This window comes from Balearica regulorum, chromosome 5 (assembly GCF_011004875.1).
Source record: "Balearica regulorum gibbericeps isolate bBalReg1 chromosome 5, bBalReg1.pri, whole genome shotgun sequence".
Classification (NCBI taxonomy): Eukaryota; Metazoa; Chordata; class Aves; order Gruiformes; family Gruidae; genus Balearica; species Balearica regulorum.
The window spans coordinates 36,315,155-36,334,810 of NC_046188.1; the positions used below are offsets into that span (position 1 = coordinate 36,315,155).

Below are 19,656 nucleotides of genomic sequence, written 5' to 3' on the forward strand. Positions count from 1 at the left end.
CACCCGGCTCCCGCCTCCCGCTTCCTGCCCCGCCGCCGCTGATTGGCCCGCCGCGCGCCGAGGAATGCGAGCCACCCTTTAAAGGCGCGCGCGGCGCCCGGCGCCCGCAGTGTCCCGGCAGCGCCGCTCCCGCCGCCTCGTCCGGAACCCGCCGCTCTGAGAGCCCCGACCAGGCGCCGCCGTTCGCCCTCTCTCGCCGGGACAGTCAAGGGCTGCCCGAGGATATTAGTAGCCGGTGCCCGTAGGTGCGGGAGGCCGGCTCTGGCCGCACGGATCGCTTTCCCCGGAGGTAAGTGCTGAAGCGGCTCCCGCCGAGCTCGCTGTGCCCTCCGAGGGCGGCGGGGGGCACCTGCCCTGTCCCCGCTGCCTCCCGCCGCGCAGCTTTCCTGCCTCCGGGGAGCCTCGGGAGCCGCTGGTGTCCCGGTGCGGTGGGCGGTGGGTCCTGGGTGCGACGGCAGCGCGGTGACCTTCTTCCCTGTGACTGTCCCCAGGGTGGTTGAGAGACAGACCTTTGCCATGGGGCCAACGACTGTTCTCTTCCTGCTCCTCATGCTCAGTGTCTCGGAAGGCAAGCGCGCTGCAGGTAAGACCGGCTGTGTCTTCTGGAGCCGGCAGGTTTGGTACTCAGAGTGGTTGGGGAAGGGGAAAAAAAAAAAACCCAAAACCCGAAAACCACTTCTTGGTGTCTGTGTAGACAGCTGTAATCGTGTTTGGTGGTGAAAAGCTCCAAAGCTTTCAATGAGCAAAAATTTCTTACCCTGAGCATCAGCTAGTTGGGAATGGGAAACTCTCTGGTGTGGAATTTGTGTAACCTTCAGTAGTAGAAGCGCAGAGTCTCCAGGACCTGAGAGTATAGGTTGTCTATCTCTGGGCAGTGGAAAATAGGAACATGATGTAGCAACTGGCTGAAGAAGGGATGGGGTAGGTAGGCTGTTGCTGTGGTGCTGTAGAGAAGCTGCTGCTGTGCTTGCTGTCACCCTAAACAAGCTCACTTTGCTGTATCCTAGCATAGGAACATTGCAGTCTGGACTTCTGTGTCTATTTCTCCTCTGCTAGAGTCTAATGAGGTGCCAGAACGGCTGCTACCTTTGTGTGTCAGTCAGCAGGTACCTGGCACTCCTGTGCCGGCTGGCTCCTGTACAAGAATGCACATGTACTGCCACACGGCAGCTCCCGGTGGGACCGCCATACTGTCGCAGCTGCTGTCTGTGCTCTAATGTGAGGTGCTGTGCTGGGCACGATATGCGCCATGAGCCCGTATGTTAAGCAATCCTGGGAGATATGCAGCTACTCAGCCTCTTCTTGTCCCTTGCTCATGATGCTTGTTCTGATCTCTCTGCAGAGTCCCGAAGTGATGATAACAGTGTCTTCGATCTCTTTGAACTCATCGGCTTCATTCGGAAGGGAGCTGGGCGCCGGGCACCCGGGGTGCACCTGGTGAAGGGACCAGAATCCTCCAGCCCTGCTTACCGCATTGAAGATGCCAGTCGCATCCCTGCTGTCCCTGACTCCAAGTTCCAAGACTTATTAGATGCCATCCATGCTGAGAAGGGCTTCATTCTCCTTGCAACCCTCCGGCAAGCCAAGAAGAGCAGAGGCACGCTGCTGTCCGTGGAACAGAAAGACGGCTCTGGTCATGTCTTCAGTCTAGTATCAAATGGCAAGGCAGGCACCCTGGACCTGAGCCTTTCTGGTGATGGCAAGCAGCAGTTAGTGTCAGTAGAGGACGCCTTGCTAGCTACAGGACATTGGAAGAATATCACCCTGTTTGTGCAGGAGGACCGGGCTCAGCTCTATGTGGGGTGTGAGAAAATGGAGAATGCTGAACTAGACATCCCCATCCAGAACATCTTCACTAGGGACCTGGCCAGCAGTGCCAGGCTCCGTATTGCCAAAGGGGGAGTCAATGACAACTTCCAGGTAAGACTTTCACTTGTGTCTTTGGCTAGTATTTTCAGTCATTTGCCTTGAAGGTTCATTTGCTACTCAACCAGTCTAGATAGCTACAAAGACATAGGTTACAGGGAGAAAGGGTTCCACCACTGACTAGTTTGTGTACATCTGATATGGACCACCTCTAAAGCTACTAAACTTTAACAATGGAGTTTGAAGGCTGAAGCATTAGACTTGCAGGGATAGAACTTTCTGCAGCACTAAGAAGGCCCTGAAGCTTCCAAACAGGTAGTTGCAGTTTTATTGCTCAGGTTCTTATATAAGAAGATTCAGAAATTCATGGGTTTTTTCCTTCCTGCCTGGAGAGTTACCAGGTCCTTGTGATCAAGGATAAGAATGTTAGGCAGCAGGGCTTTTTATCATGTTTCACTTTCCATCTGGCTGTCATGACATTACTCTTAATGATCTTATGTGACCTTAAGTGCCTACAAGCCCTCTCCATGCAAGTTGTACTTCTTTCCCTAGCAGTCACTGCAAGTAGCTGTAATTCTTCTTCTGTCCACAGGGACTGCTGCAGAATGTGCGGTTTGTGTTTGGAACAACTCTGGAAACTATCCTGAGGAACAAAGGCTGCTCCAGCTGTAAGTTTGCAATCTTCCGAATCCAATGACCTATTAAAAATTCCTCATTACGTTCGAAAGACAAGTTGAAACACAACTCAGAAGTATGCTGACATGCAAATCCATGTTGCATAAGAAATAAGATTATATTTCTGCAGGCACCCTAATGAATCTGGTGACAGCTGTTTAGCAGGTGTTACCCTGGAATGATAAATGCACCTGGAAAAAAATGCATTTATGTGTGATTTGGGTTTTTTGTCTCTTAGCCACTAGTGCAATCATTACTTTGGACAACCCCATCAATGGTTCTAGCCCAGCTATCCGCACTAATTACATTGGCCATAAAACGAAGGACATCCAAGCAGTCTGTGGTTTTTCCTGTGATGAACTAACAAATATGTTTGTGGAACTGCAAGGGCTCCGGTCCATGGTTACAACACTTCAAGACAGAGTTCGCAAAGTGGTGAGTGTTGGTTAAATTCATGGTACCTCTCATTAACTGGCATTTAGTGAATGAATTACAACCTGCCCTTTAACAGCCTGGATGAACAGTAATAACTTTATGACTTTGGTGGAAAAGGGTGTGTTCTGTATTAACTTCTAAGCACCTTCTCTCTGCTTCTCTCCCCTGCTCCCCCCTTAAGACTGAAGAAAATGAACTGATTGCCAAAGTGGTCCAGATCACTCCTGGAGTATGTATTCATAATGGCATCTTGCACAAAAATAAAGAGGAGTGGACTATTGACAGCTGCACTGAATGTACCTGCCAGGTAAGATTCCTCACATTCATAAATCCTCTATATAAATTCATGAGTTGAAATTAACAGATATGTCTAAATGACATTCCTTGTTAGAAAGCATGAATCCTACACAGAACTTGTCATACAACAGTGTAAGTACAGGTTTCATACAGTGTTACAACAGCAGTATTTTAGAAAATTATACAAAACATCACTCTGATACAGCTGTTAACACACTTTCAGTTCTTTCATTTGGGGAATGCCTTTATTCTTTACCAAAGTCCATGAGTAAACTAAGTCAGAACAAATTTATAGTACTATTGGTGCTATCAGCTTTGCTCCCTGGAATACTTAAGATCCACCTTCTGTCCTTGCTGAACCTTCTGCTGCCTTAGTACAAAAAGACATTCTAGTACTCTGTAAAGGCTCTTAGCAAACTTATGGGGTTTTTATTTATCTAACAAATATTTATCTAGCTGTGTCCTACTAGCTGGTACAAATTATATAGACAGCAATCCCTTTGAGATTTCAGTTTAGCTGTTTAAATCCCAGGGTCACCTGGCAAGATATTTATGCTTTGTGTTCTGCTTCTGTGGAATGTCATAAAAGTACACAAAAACATACAGTTTCAGAGTTTCTTTAAACTCATTGCTTGTTCCCTTTTAACTATAAGTATACTTTAACAAAAATATCTTGGAGTACTAGTCTACCAAAGAGTTAACTAGCCTGCCTCTGTTCAGAAACTAAAGGCTGAGTACTTGCACGTGTGCAGTCCAAGCCATCTCACCACATTCTGCATCTATAGGTCTACCTCTTTTGTCTTGTAGTCAGCAAATGATACTGTGACTTCTGCATTTACCTCTTTCCTACCAACCCTCTTAGTCAATTTTAGCTGTAACTGCCTTAGTGTAGTCATTTGCTTGGGAACATTAAAATAGTAATCATGAGAATTCTTCTGACCGAGCTGCTACCTTCAAGAAGCAAAACTATAGGCTGCCCTTTAGCACTGAGATTGGAGGTGGGTGTTCTTACCCTGCCTGCTTGGCTTAAAGATCAAAGATGTCTAAGTATATGTTATAGATTTCATGGCTCTTGAGCAGAGTCCACTAAACTCATTTTATCTTTACCATATAATCAGCTTAAATCCATATTAACTGAAAAGAAAGTTGGTTTCTCATTCTTGTTTCATTCCCTTGAAGTCTGACCTTATACTTTAGGTATCACGTGATAGTCTTCTACTCTAGCCAGTATCTGGTAGCTACTCTTGATTAACTTCTGCAAAACCAAAGTACTTCTGCTCTTGACTGAAAAATAAAGGGTGAGAATGGGAATGAGATGAAGTTTGACTAAAAACACCTGGGACTACCCTGGGGTTGTATTAGCTCTAAATACAAGGGTCTCTGCTTTAGATGTGCTACTGAGTCTTTAAGTGCTGCAGAAAAGATCTCTTTATCATTCAGCCAGACTCTATACGTTGTTTATATTCCACTTGCTTATTGCAATTCTCACAATTCTTTATAGAACTCTGCCACTATATGCCGGAAAGTGTCTTGTCCTCTGATGCCTTGTTCCAATGCCACTGTGCCTGATGGGGAGTGCTGCCCCCGATGTTGGCGTAAGTACTTAATACCTTCACACTTCTATAGCAGCTGGCTTCATTTAGCTGACACATGCTGCTCTAAAGCATACCACAGCTACATATAACCTGGTGCTACTGGAGTAAGGTTAGCCTGAATGCCTCTCTGAGGTTAATGACTTAGGTGATGCATGTGAGCACTGAAACACTTGAATTCATGGCCTTTGTCTTGTACAAGAGAGGAAGATGCATGTGGCTTTTGAGGATAATTGTGTCTCTTTTTTTTGCGGAGAGGGGGGTGGGAGAAAATACTATGGCAAAACACATACCTAGAGTCTTATTCAGAGCTGTATCCCTCTGCAGCTAGTGACTATGCAGATGATGGATGGTCTCCTTGGTCTGAATGGACTTCATGCTCTGTGACCTGTGGGAATGGGATTCAGCAGAGAGGGCGATCCTGTGACAGTCTCAATAACCGTTGTGAGGGGTCGTCTGTACAGACTAGGACTTGCCACCTTCAGGAGTGCGATAAGAGATGTAAGTAAACTAATCATGCTGGTAATAAAACACAGATACTTTTATTGGCTTAATGTTTACAGCAAAGACTACCATGTATCTCTTCTATCTCTGTCACTGGGATGGAGCTTTGGCTTCTAGCTTTAAGGACTTACATTAATCAGGTAAAAGGGAGGAGGGAGTTAATGCAGTAAATAGCCATGTCTCAGCACTGCTTCCAGGGCAGAATTTGAGGCCAGTTTAGGTATGCAATTTCTCTAGTAACAAAACAACTTGATCTATGACAGTGCTGAGGCTGTCCAATATATATGGAGTCTTAGTACAGTTCTGGTACTGGCTATGTCCTAGCTGCTGTGTGGCTGAAGTCTATTCTTCAGAAACCATTAATAACAGACGTCTCTCTCCTGTAGTTAAACAGGATGGTGGCTGGAGTCACTGGTCACCATGGTCATCGTGTTCTGTCACTTGTGGCACGGGCATCATCACAAGAATTCGTCTCTGCAACTCTCCAGTACCGCAGCTGAATGGCAAACCTTGTGAGGGTGAGGCAAGAGAAAACAAACCCTGCCAGAAAGATCCTTGCCCAAGTAAGTGTGCCCAGATGGTAACTACTATTAAGTAGCTTAAACAGAACTTCCTGAGTAATTGCTGCATAATCTATTTCTAGTAATCCTCTCTTTAAAATTAGAGGTGGGCTAGGTAAAACCTCAGAAGTTAGTTTCAGATGAAACTAAACTGTTTTCTGTGGCTCTTCCATGGAGTCCATTAATTCTGTCACTTATGTCTGAACAATGTCTGAAGTGCTCTCACTACAAAAGTAACAGTGCTTAGTCAGTAGTTGTACCACTGATTTTTCAAGCTATACATGTCTTCTATCTCCCTTTAGTTAATGGCAACTGGGGACCATGGTCTCCATGGGATGCTTGCACAGTGACATGTGGAGGAGGACTTCAAAAACGTAGCCGTCTCTGCAATAATCCTGAGCCTCAGTATGGTGGGAAGACTTGCGTAGGTGAAGCTAGAGGGACTCAAGTCTGCAACAAACAGGACTGTCCAATTGGTAAGTATCCATTTTACCATAAACATCTGAAGGTTGTGGGCAATCTTGAAAATACTAATTAAAATTGACATATGTCTGTAAAACACCAGTACTCAGATCTTAAACTGGCACATCAGCCAAATACAGGAGTGTAGCAGCACAGTAAGCATCCCTCAGCTTAATGCTTTCTCATTTGTTTCTCAGATGGGTGTCTGTCCAATCCCTGCTTTGCGGGGACTACGTGTACCAGCTCCCCAGATGGTTCCTGGAAGTGTGGTGCCTGTCCTGCTGGCTACCATGGTGATGGTGTCCACTGCCAAGATATTGATGAGGTAAGAAGATGAGAGTTTATTCCTTGAAAGGGAGTGAAAGAAAGTGGGAAGGGAGAATAAAATCCCAGTCTCTTACAATGCTAACTGTTGTTCTTTATCTCAAACTCTTGTATTCCAGTGCAAAGAGGTTCCTGATGCCTGCTTTGTCTTCAACGGGGTGCACAGGTGTGAGAATACTGAACCTGGGTACAACTGTCTGCCTTGTCCACCACGTTTCACTGGCACACAGCCATTTGGTCGCAGTGTTGAAGATGCCATGGCTAACAAGCAGGTATTGTCAACCTGAGAACTGTTCTGGGTTATGAAGTCTCACAAAGCTTCTAAACAGAAAGCACCTATGCATTTCAGGGAAGGAGGACTTGGTACATTTAATAAAACACCATCCTCTCTGATTCAGAACTAGAGGGATATTAAGCAATTTCTATTGGAGTTCAAAATGAGTTTTAAAAATCACTGTTCTGAACCCTCCATGGCTGAGGAGATGTTATATGTAATTTTAGGAGAGTAATTTAATCAGTATTCACTTATGATGCAACAATATGTGCCTTACAGATATTTTAGTGCTTGATTTCATTTTCAAATGAATAAGGTTTGAGCAAGAAAAATAATTAGTGCTAAGACTGCTACTGGAGTTAGGGAGTAGAAGAAAGTAACGTATAAGCCTGTTCTCTTTTGTCTGATTGAAGGATCTCTGATCAAAACAAGAATATATTCTCTATATTTTATTTGAATATCTGGGGGGAAAATGAGGGATAAAAATGTTTTCCACTGGATTTAATTTCTGTGTGGCCTTCTAGGTCTGCAAGCCACGTAATCCATGCACAGATGGAACACATGACTGCAACAAGAATGCCAAATGCAATTACCTTGGCCACTTCAGTGACCCTATGTATCGTTGTGAATGTAAACCAGGCTATGCTGGCAATGGCATAATCTGTGGAGAAGATACTGACTTGGATGGGTGGCCAAATGAGAACCTTGTTTGTGTTGCCAATGCCACTTACCACTGTAAAAAAGTAAGCTTATCCTGTTTTCCCATCTACCATTATAACAGCCTATCTGATAAACATACAAAATGTTAGGTGTGAGGTAAAAAACAAGTCTCTATCTAATTAGAGCTATTAAACTACCCTCTCTGTAAATGCAACTGGTAAAATACCCCTTTGTGAAGGGACACTACTGTCAAAATATTTTTAGGAGGCTCTTGCTGTTTCTTTAGATATTCCTGCAATATGGGGGAAAAAATGAAGCCTGACACAATTATAATAAACATTTGTTATAAATCTTCTAAGAAGACTCTGGTTTAGGCTATACCTATACTAGCTTTGCTCTGACAGATATCTATCTCCAGGGGAGGAAAGAGTAAGATTCTCAAAAATAGCTAAATCTTTGTTTTAAAAATTACTTGAACTATGGCTTTCCAAGACTTATCCTCATAGTAATGACTAGCTAAAACTGAGAGAATTGCAGTAAGATAACACCTACCTGATTGAGGCATTATGATTTTTGCCTAATTTTACATCTTACCTGTTAAAATCCTTATTGTAATCATGCCTGGAGTAAACACATCTGTGTACTTTCTCCTTTCTAGGATAACTGCCCTAATCTGCCTAACTCTGGGCAGGAAGACTACGATAAGGATGGTATTGGTGATGCCTGTGACAACGATGACGATGATGATGGTATTCCTGATGACCGGGTAAGATAACACAAAAGAACAGCCTTTGAGAATGTCACTCTCCCATTTCCCTTCCTAAGGCTGGGGTCTAGCTTCTGAGCTTAACCTGAGAGGACCATAGGAAATTGCTGGCTCTGATAGCTATCCTAGAAACCTTTAGGTATGCGTAACTATGCAGACAAACTTTCTGCTTCTGGTTGAGCTTTGGAAGGGAATCTCTTTCTTTTATTCAGCTATTCCTACGCTCATGCAAGCAATGGGGTGTTTTAAGATAGAAGCATTCTGTTTTTTTTACTGTTTCCCTGCCTCTTTTCTCCCTTCATATAGTGGTATAAGCAGAATCTGGTTAAACATTTAATTTGACTCTTCAAAGCTTGACATCTTTCTTGCTCTTGCAGGACAACTGTCCGTTCATCTACAACCCACAGCAGTATGACTATGACAGGGATGATGTTGGTGACCGCTGTGATAACTGCCCCTACAATCACAACCCTGATCAAACTGACACTGACAACAATGGAGAAGGAGACGCATGTGCAGTAGATATTGATGGAGATGGTAGGTGGCCACTAATCACTCCTTTAGATGGTTTTCTAATCACAGGTTGATCCAATGTACCACTGATTTCTACCAGAATTTCATCCCTGAACACACAAAAATTCTCCTCTGGTGGTTTCAGGACATACAGACTACTAAAGTAACCATTACAGCTAATGGAAGTTCACTTTGAAATATACACACTTTGGTACAGTTAAATTCTAGCTCTACTTCTAAAGGCAGTAGGAACAGAAGTGTGTGGCAGAGGCAGTGATGAGTTAAGCTTCAAAGCTTTCAAATGCTGCTCAAAATGCTTTTAAAAACTTATGAAGCGTGAGGTGGCTTTATACAGTCCTTTGCAATGTATAGATGTCTGACTTTCATTCATGAACTCTCCTTAATTTTGCAGGGGTCCTTAACGAAAGGGACAACTGCCAATATGTCTACAATGTAGACCAGAGGGATACAGACTTGGATGGTGTTGGAGATCAGTGTGATAACTGTCCACTGGAACACAATCCTGACCAGGTAGGGGATTTCTATTATAAATAGAAGACTGGTACTACAAAAAATATATCATGTTGTGTATTGCAGAAAACATTTGAACAACAAGTTACAGCTTAAATTTGACTTGTCACAAATCATTGTTATTTGATAAAGGCACCATTTGGAAAATTAATAATGTGCCCTCACAGTTCAAACAGCTGCTAGGTATTTTCTGAAAAGTAACTGGAGTGAAGATATGAGACTACTGCATGTACTCATCTCCTAAACTTTTTATTAGGTTTGTCAGTTGCAGTGATCCTTATAGTAAGGGTACAAAATTCCTGGGAGCATTATATGAAATATAGGTAGGTAGGAACTACCCTCATCATAGTCTGTAGTGCTGTGTTCACTTAAACACAAAGTTGGCCTTCAATCTTTAGGTTTTAAACAGCTGTATTTCTAAAAATAACTCTTCTACCAGTAAGTTGAAGGTGGTGCAGGTTGCTTTTGTCTAAGGAAAAGGCATATTCTGACACTCTTAAAATTCCCCTCCATAAAAAATCTAGGGGGATCCAGCCTTTCACACAACTTACTGGTTAAAAAATGTTTGAAGGCAGAAGTAGATAAAGCCTCTGCTGTCCTGTAGTATGTAGAAGGCTGTAAGTTTAATAGCTTCAGGGACATAACTGGAATGTTTGAAGGGTTAGAAAAGCCGTTGCAAATCAGTGGAATCTAGCGTGGTGTGGTCATGTAGCCTAAAAGCAGCATTACTTGAAGGACTTAAACAGATAATAAATTTCTTAGTCTTTGTTGCTTACCTTAGTACTTCCCCACCTGAGGGTGGAAAGTGCCTTTCAGGCAATGTTTCTCTTAACACTTTGAAATCTTAATATAAGACTCTAATGGTTTTTCAAACACTTTTCTAATCGATGTCTAGGAGCAGAGGTATTAGATTTTGAATGGCAGAATTAGGAGCTATTTGAACTGTGCAGTATGCCCTCTGTTTACACCAACACCAGGGTCATCAACCAGTGTTGACAAGGCTACTAGAGTATGCCTTCAGGCAGCCTCAGGGGTGACAGGAGAAGAAAAGCTGATGACCACGCAGCTTTCTGATGCTGTAGATTCAAATTAAAACTAGGGCAACACTAAAGCATCCCAAAAGCAGTTAACACGTGCAGCTTTCAGTAAGCATGTAGTAATCCTAATACGTGACTACATCCATCTTAGCTCTTGCTAAAGCAAGCAGAAATCCCTATTTCAGGCTTTTTTAAAGTGGCTTTTTAAAATCTTCTCTTATTTTCTCTTCTCCAGGAAGACACTGATTCTGACCGCATAGGTGATCAGTGTGACAACAACCAGGACATAGATGAAGATGGCCATCAAAATAATCTTGATAACTGCCCCTATGTGCCCAATGCCAATCAAGCTGACCATGACAAGGATGGAAAAGGTGATGCCTGTGACCATGATGATGACAACGATGGCATTCCTGATGACAAAGATAACTGCAGATTGGTTGCCAACCCAGATCAAGCTGATTCTGATGGTAAGATGGCCAGTATCATGTAACCATTTTAAGAATATCTTCCAATAGCTTGATGCTATTTTTCCCACACTGTTTAGGGTTGGGCAAAACTTCCAAGTAACAAAAAGATAGAATGGCTGTACTGTTAAGTGCTCCTCAAGTAATGAGCACACTTTCAACTTATTCCTAAGTCACTATCAGACTGGAGTGAACGGGCACTTAGTAGCTGTTGTGGCTTCTGCAGTGTGTCTGCCAGCAGTACCTGGGCAGTCAGATGTGCAATTAAGGTTTCAACTCCAAGTTGTAGGACTCAGAAGCAAAAACAATAGTTGATCTAATGGTGAAATTACTTTGTCCTGCAGGTGATGGACGTGGAGATGCTTGCAAAGATGACTTTGACCAAGACAGTGTGCCAGACATTGATGATATCTGCCCTGAAAATGTGGACATTAGCGAGACTGATTTCCGAAGATTTCAGATGATTCCCCTGGATCCCAAAGGAACATCCCAAAATGATCCAAACTGGGTTGTTCGTCACCAGGGTAAAGAACTGGTTCAGACAGTCAACTGTGACCCTGGCCTTGCAGTTGGTAAGTGGAAAATTTAAACTCTAATAGGAGTTAATGCTGTTTCTTGGTTTTGGTTGGAGGTGGGAGGGAAAGGAGGAAGAGGAGAATCAGAGAAACTAGTAAGAAATTGTTTACAAACTGTAGAAGAGCAGCACCTAAAACCTTTTCCTTTAATGCCCCATAGGTTTTGATGAATTCAATGCTGTGGACTTCAGTGGCACCTTCTTCATCAATACAGAAAGGGATGATGATTATGCTGGCTTTGTATTTGGCTACCAATCTAGCAGTCGTTTCTATGTTGTCATGTGGAAGCAGATCACCCAGTCTTATTGGGACTCCACACCAACCAAAGCTCAAGGCTACTCAGGTCTCTCCATCAAAGTTGTGAATTCTACCACTGGCCCAGGAGAACACCTTCGTAATGCTCTGTGGCACACAGGAAACACTCCTGGCCAGGTAAGTGTGGCACTTTGATAACTTACTCTTCTGCACTGTAAGGCAGGCTGTTCTTCCAACAACTTAAACATTTACGGGGGTCTGCACATGCTGATCAGAATGGCATAGTTGTCTTGGCAAAGACCAATAACTTTAATTATTCCCAATCATGCAAAATAGTGTATAAAATTAACAGGATTGTATGCTGCAGACAGTCTTTCCGGCAGCAGTGAATCAATTGTTTCTGGAGTGGTGGTGTAGTTTCCTATTTATATATAAATAAGTGAACTTAAATGCAGTTGATTTCAAAAGACCCCATTAGAGAGCCTAATGACTGACTTTAAGCCTTTCCTAGTCCATAATGATGATCATCAAGGCACCTTCATGCCAAAATAATGGCTGTGTTATCTCAGGCCTTTGGTTAATAAAAAAACCCCATTCTTCTGTAGGTGAGAACTTTGTGGCATGACCCTCGTCACATAGGCTGGAAAGACTTCACTGCATACAGATGGCGTCTTAGCCATAGGCCAAAGACTGGTTACATCAGGTGAGCATCACCCTTTTCTCTTAAATAATTATCACAAGGAAAGTGGGTATCTGTAAAGATGAACCTAACAGAAGCTTGTCAAATATAACTGACCTATTGTCTCTTTGTAGGGTTGTAATGTATGAAGGGAAGAAAATCATGGCAGACTCAGGACCAATCTATGATAAAACCTATGCTGGTGGTCGGCTAGGATTATTTGTCTTCTCTCAAGAAATGGTGTTCTTTTCAGATCTTAAATATGAATGCAGAGGTAAGGGAAGATATTTTGTATTTAAGAGATCCTATATAAATTAATTGGTTCAAGAAAACTGCTCTCAAGAAAAAGAATGGATCAAGATGATCTTTCACATCTTGATCTTAAGTGAGATCTGCAGGCAGAAACAGGACACCTTCTTAATGAACTCTTCACAGTTAGGAGCTTAAATGTATAAAATCTAAGTATATTTCTATCCTGTTACTTCAGGATAAAAAAATCAGAAATCCAGGTTAATTTCAAGATATGAAATATTATCTTGAATGTCTTTTAAAACGCTGACTGGAATGAATCAATATGGCTGAGAAAGTCAAGGTGAAAATGCAAAATATTGACTTCAAGTAAGAAATTAGTGTCTGACATGCAAAAAAACTCATGTGCTTAAAAGCAAGCCAAAAGTAGAAGGTTGTCCATACATGGCAGTCTTGCAGTTCAGTGGAGATAAGTGCATATGACTAGTTCCAGGTGCCCTGGCCTTCTTAACCATTACATAATGAAGTCACAATTTACCTAGATTAGATTCTGAAGTCTAACTCAAAGTACCTGAGCACTTCCAGTTTTCTTTACCAATACGTTCTTTACAAATGTGTCTAGGGATTAAAGTCTAAGACATAATCACATGTAATACACAAAGTATTTAAATATCTTAATTTTTTTTCTTTTTTACAGATCCATAATCGCAAGGTTATTGGATCCAGAGACTATTTAAAAATGCTGGTATTGCACCTTCTGAAACGTTTAGCCTTACAAATCCTGGGACCATTATATTATTCCTTCCTTTCTTCTTTCTGCATAAATGTGGACTCGAAACACATGACCTGCCTCAAGAGAATGCTTTTGAGAGAATGAAAGTGAGAACATACTTGGTATCTGACCTCTGCTGAAGTGGAAGGAAACAAATGTGTCTTGCAAATGAGAATTGTCTTCACTGAACAAGCACACTTCTTTCAGTAGGAAAGACATTTGTTTGCTGTTTATCACAGTGTGGTGTCACTGCCTCTCTAACTGGAGGTCCCATGGAGTAGCATTTTGTAAAAAGAACATCTTTGGATGTGCTGTGGACTACTTAAACTGAAGACCTTTCATTGTGGGGGGGGGAAGGGTTTTTGGGTGGGAGGGTGAACTCTAAGTCTTTTTTCTTTATGGGGAGAAGAATCTTTTTAACGAGCGCTGCGCTACCTTGGTTTACATCTGTTTAATTTGGAGAAATGATTATCATTTTACATCATATCTTTCAAATGAAAACACAGCCTTTTACTTGTGGTGAGTTAGATCAGCTGCTCTACTACACATGGTGAAACAGATATTCTAAAACTGATTTTCATGGTGGGAGGGGGGAAAAAAGGATGAAAACTGGCACACTGGATGACACCAGCTTTGGGAGAACTGGGATTTACAATTAGACTCTGTTTTTTCCTGATTAGATGCAGATCTTTCTTACTTCTAAATGTTTTTTCAGATATGGTGCCAGAAAGCACTGCCATCTCAGCTAGCACTGTGCTGTCCTTCAGGAAACCAGCATGTGCTTCACTTCTTATGGTTAAAAAGGCACAAAAACAATAGTAATGAAAACATTCCTTTTCTACATGCCATAGAGGCTTTAAACCCCCTGCTTCTTTGGAGGGGAAGGGGCCTGTAGATAAAGTACTGAAATTGTAAAATATTTATTTTTACCTATCCTTAATGTTATAATGACTGAGGGATTATTGATTAAAACAACAAGAAATGCGTCAAGACTATCCACCTAATCATTGTTACAAGTCTTCATGACTGTAAGATTGTAAATACAGATTATTTATTAACTCTGTTCTCTATTGAAACTAGAGGGGGTTTAGTTGAAAGAAAAAAAAATTCTTGTCTGGAGCAGATAGTGGCGATGTATTTGTTACAAAGAGCAATTTTTCCCATAAAGGCTTTGAGGCGCAGGGAAAAGTGGCGGGGTGGGGAATGGGATGTTTGTTTTTCTCAGTCTGAGCTCAGTGTTGGCTTTTCCTTCCTTTGTGCAAGGCAGTTGGTAGGCAACTGATCTGCCGAGCTACGGCTCGAGTCCCTTTAGATGGTAGCGGTTCCTGTCTCCCATGTGGAGAGGTGAGGGAGGGAGACACGATGATGGCAGTCAGTAATTAGTGTGCCCATTTGAATGGTTATTGTAATTAGCAGTGTGCAGCTACAGAAGGAATTTGTCACAGACTAGACAAAATTCCAGGAGCTCCTTGCAGAAGAGGGAAAGGGCTTGATGTACATTAACAGAAGACTGTTTTTCCCCGATAGAAGGGGCAGCATCCTTATACTATTTCCTTGTCCTTTCAAAAAAGGAAAAGAAATGAACACAGTGAAAGTTTTACGTACAAATATTACCTCATTGTTGTGTGACTGAGAAAAACCTTTGGATTAAGCAGAGTTCAAATGTCTAACAAAGTTTAAAGCTACTGTAGTACTAAAAAGTTAATGCTGTACATAGTCAAAATTTCTTTGCAGAAAATGTATTCCCAGTAAGGAAATGGCATTGGAAAAGACAAATGTCAAATACAATTTCTAATGTTGTGTTATATTTTTTCCTGTCATCTTGTATACCATTGCTTGTATTTTTATAAATTATTTTTCTTGTTGCCATTGTAATAGTTAATCACATAATTGTGTAGATACGCTATTTAAGTAATTTATCATGAAATGCTACCTGTAGAGTTAGTATTTCTATTTTTATAAAATGTTTGCACACTGAACTGAAGATTTTTTGCTTCCCTCCTCCCAATGTTTTTGCTAGCATAATTTTCTAAGAACATGCTTTTTTGTAAACATTTTTAACCATTTTCCATTTTAAAGTTGTGTAAGTTGTACAATAAAGCTTCTTACATACAAAGAACAATAAACCAACAAGGACATTTATATTTACACCTTTGTGCTCTAGTTTTATTCATGGTTTGTTTATACTTCTGTGGATCACTGGTCTGTGACCATCTAGGCCTGTTAGTCATGTTAAAGCAAGACCTCTCTATGATCTTGACACTAAAAACTATGACATGAGGGGATGTACCTGAGCTCTCACCCCAGGTATAACAGCTTCTGTACCTGAAGGCTCTTGTTTGATTCTGAAGCCTTCTGTTAAGTGTAGACACAGCAATCCTGCCCTTGATGGAGCCACAAGGCAAAACACTCTTTGAGGGATTTTAATCAGCCCCAGGCTAGCCTACCCACCATCTCTTCCTCTCACATGAAGAAGCAGCAGGATGACTGTCTGTCTGCAGGGCCAGATGAATATCTGTTAATATCTCTTCTAGACTGAGACTGCTAGTGTAATCAAAAAGCTGATGATGTGGCACTATATCAACTGCTGGAACATCCTGCTAAAAATAAGAGCAGTCAAGACTAGTTGCTCAGTTTTTACTTACAGCAGCAGTTTGTTCCATGAGCCCTTTAGCAAAGCCAGGTGCTATATTAGGAGTGCTAGATATCCATGAGAAGTGTATTTATGGGGTCCTGCAGGTACACAAGATTAATCTTTACATCTCCTTTTCCTGAGAATGAAGAGTCCTTTTCTATGAAGTTTTTTCCTTTTTTTCTGTAACTAAACTTTTGAGGGCAGTCCTGTATATTTTCTTATCCCACTGAGAACAAGGGGAAAAAAGACAAAGAACTCCCAAACTGTTGCTTCCAAAACATGAGTGGCTGCTGCATTTCTGCCCTCGTCAGTTACAGGATTGTCTGTGTCACTTCTCTGGAGTGAGAAGTAGCAGTCTCTTGCGAGACTGCACTGTCAGCGTAACCCATCTGATGTCAGCTGGGCTGCAGTACCAAATGCCATAGAATGGTTTGGGTTGGAAGGGACCTCAAAGATCATCTAGTTCAAAACCCCACTGCTACGGGCAGGGACACCCTCCACTAGACCACGTTGCCCAAAGCCCCATCCAACCTGGCCTTGAACACTGCCAGGGGTGGGGCATCCACAACTTCTCTGGGCAACCTGTTCCAGTGCCTCACCACTCTCACAGTAAAGAATTTCTTTCTAACCTCTAATCTAAATTTACCCTCTTTTAGTTTAAACCCATTACCCCTTGTCCTGTCACTACACTCAATGATAACCAGTCCCTCACCAGCTTTCCTGTAGGCCCCTCTCAGGTACTGGTAAGCCGCAATTAGATCTCCCCGGAGCCTTCTCTTCTCCGGGCTGAACAAGCCCAACTCTCTCAGCCTGTCCTCATAGGAGAGGTGCTCCAGCCTGGAGCAGTCCTGATCTCAAACTCTCTTCTTGCCTCCCAGGGGCACCAAGAGCCAGAACTATAAAAAACAAAGTTCCTACCAGGACAAATCTCTTTACTGTACTTGCAGAAAGTATGAGATACTCTGGACTTAGAAAGCAAATTAGCTGTATGAACAGATATATCTATGTATGGATATATGCAGATGTAAGTTTAAGAAAGAGACCTGCTGCTGATGTGGGAGAAGATAGCCTTGGTAGCCCATTCCAGTGACCTTGTCGGAGCCCAAGCCAAACTTCCATGCTGATTTATTGCATGCATTTATGTAGCTTATACCAGTGACGCATCTGAATTGGGGCTGATACATGTCTTTTAGCATAATAAAGGCAAGCCGTATGCCTGGTGTTAACCCATAGGTTAAGTCCACCCACTTGTTACTTGGGGAGTGTGAATACGACAGGACACAAGAAAGAGCTATAGATGATATAAGTTAGGCCTGTACTTGCCCAACGCAACAACCATCAAAGAAAAACTCAATAGGAAGAGCATGGAAAATTGCCACATTCCACAGGGCAAAAACTCCATAGGTGAAGCCTGTGGGAAATACACTATTCCCAGCTCCCTGGAGTTGGGACACATAAGTGTACCAACTACTGCATGTCACTTCTAGTGTTATTGAGTACCTGACCAACATTTTGCATAAATAATCTTTGGGTTTCATGCTGCTGCAGAGAGTGCGATGTTTTCTCACCATAGCATGCTCTTCTCAGAGCCCATGCAAGTACAGTAGCTAAAGTTTTCAAGTGGTCATCTGCATCAAACCTATGTTCAAGAGGTACAGCAGTTTAACCTGTAGCCATTGGTAACCTATGAAGATAAAGACTGAAATGACAGTAACAAGATCTGCATCTTAATGACAATAGTGCACCTTTTACTGATATTGCCATGATTTTGTAGTGAAGTCCAGAGTATCGTCACTGGTTGATTTTTCAACATAAATTCATTTTGGAAAGGATTGCTGAGATTATAGAAAAGAGCATCTTAATATAACCACAAGGGGATTTCTAGCTCTTATTTCTCATCTTTTCCAAGAAAGAAAGAACAGGCGCACAAAGTTGTATGAATATTTAAGCAGAGTTATGACGAGAGGAAGAGAACTCATCAAAGAGTTTGGCAAGCAAAAGTCTTAAAGGTAAAAATCTTCCATAGGAAATCCATACAATTAGGCAAGTATCACAGACAGACTTGGATTTGCAAATTTAGACAAATCCCAGGAAGCCCAGCCATCATTTGTCTTTAATTTTTCAACTACTTTCAAATTCAAGAACTGCTAGCCTAGGCAATGCATACGAGAGCTAAACTGAGTGTCCCTTAGATGCTGTGTCAGTCTCCCTTGATGATTCCACTCACAAAATGTGTATGGAGAGACCATTTTCGTGTTATTGTAAAATTAGGGTAGAACGCCTCTGGCAATACCCTTCCCACCAAAAGTATGCATACCAACTACACAAAGCAAACAATAGGAAAATAATGGCATAGAACAGTATTTTCACAAGAAGATCACAATTTTTTAAGTGGAAAAAAAAGAGGTTCTAAATACAGAATACCTGCCTGTAAATCAAAATTATTCATGCACTTGAACTCCTTAGAAATTAATACACACTTGTGAACATTCCAGTTTGCTTTTTTTTAAAGCATAATAGATAAGGTACTGCAAATTCAATTGCAAACAGTGAACTATTTCACATAGACTTAAATGACAGGGAGCCTTTTATTCTAACTACTGCACCTGGATTCCAGCCAATCCCTCAATGAAACGTATAATTGGATAACTGTAGGTTATAGCATTAGTAGTATTCAAGCGCCTCTATTCCATTTAAAAAGGAAACAGTTTTCCTGACCTTTAAATCTAGCTACAAATAAAAGAGCAATTATTTCTCAATAAATAAATCTGTTGAAAATTAAAAAAAAATTAAAAAAGGAAAAAAGTCACAGCTGTTGTTTTTCCTAGATTTCAAAAACCTTCCTAATTTAACAACTTCCCAAGCATCTGCCAAACCACCTTGTCTTCTGTGTCTCCCCTTCAAACTGAAATTCCCAGAGGTGGGGCTATTTTTCTGTAAGGGCGGGGGGAAGCACTCTTGGCAATCTAAACAGTGTAGCAGATTTTGAACCTAAAAGCAAAAGAGAGAGATCTCATCTAAAGCTGTGGTTAGCAAGCCTTTCGAAGAAGCGAAACAAAACAAAGAGGTGCATTCTCATGTTATTTGCTGAAATTGTATCTCGAAAATAGGGGAGTTTAATAAAATATAAAAATTAATTCTATTATTATTGAAATTACAGAAATTGAGCTGCAAACAGCCTCTCACCTATCCCTCCATGACTGGGAGGTAAAATTGCACCCTAACCTATGAATTACTGGCATACTTTTTTGCACTTCTAAACTAGTGCTTGCTACTCTGATGACATGTTGAAGCAGCCCTTTCCTCTCTGATCTATGCAGCAGATCATTTTTGCACAGCCTGTTTTCCCTCTGTGCTCAGCATGCCTACTGACTCTGCAGGAGTTCTGCTTGGGAAGTGAGAGGGAAAACATGCGCTACAGATCCACAAAGTAGATACCGGCCATCGTTTGGCTTGGAAAAAAGCATTTGGCTGAGAATTTTCGTGGGGCGTTTTCCTCCTTCTTTTTTTTTTTTTTTTAAATGATGA

General features: G+C 41.8%; 1 protein-coding gene across 1 annotated transcript; it reads left to right on the forward strand.

Annotated features, from left to right (window-relative positions):
- The first annotated feature begins 113 nt into the window (after positions 1-113).
- THBS1 (thrombospondin 1) lies at positions 114-15,641 on the forward strand. The gene is made up of 22 exons (XM_075754135.1): positions 114-289; positions 492-583; positions 1,343-1,920; positions 2,459-2,534; positions 2,780-2,976; positions 3,158-3,283; positions 4,775-4,868; positions 5,193-5,366; positions 5,756-5,932; positions 6,232-6,405; positions 6,589-6,716; positions 6,835-6,987; positions 7,514-7,732; positions 8,308-8,415; positions 8,793-8,952; positions 9,341-9,459; positions 10,732-10,966; positions 11,308-11,535; positions 11,699-11,970; positions 12,399-12,496; positions 12,607-12,746; positions 13,419-15,641. Exons 2-22 carry the CDS (start codon positions 517-519, stop codon positions 13,424-13,426), a joined length of 3,531 nt encoding a protein of 1,176 aa, XP_075610250.1. The 5' UTR covers positions 114-289; positions 492-516; the 3' UTR covers positions 13,427-15,641.
- Positions 15,642-19,656: the final 4,015 nt, after the last annotated feature.

Excerpts from the sequence above, each read along its gene's own strand:
- THBS1 (XM_075754135.1), top strand. The coding sequence starts at position 517 with ATGGGGCCAACGACTGTTCTCTTCCTGCTCCTCATGCTCAGTGTCTCG. Across the intron at positions 2,977-3,157 it reads AAGACAGAGTTCGCAAAGTG|ACTGAAGAAAATGAACTGAT; the intron begins GTGAGTGTTGGT and ends TCCCCCCTTAAG. Across the intron at positions 7,733-8,307 it reads CCACTTACCACTGTAAAAAA|GATAACTGCCCTAATCTGCC; the intron begins GTAAGCTTATCC and ends TCTCCTTTCTAG.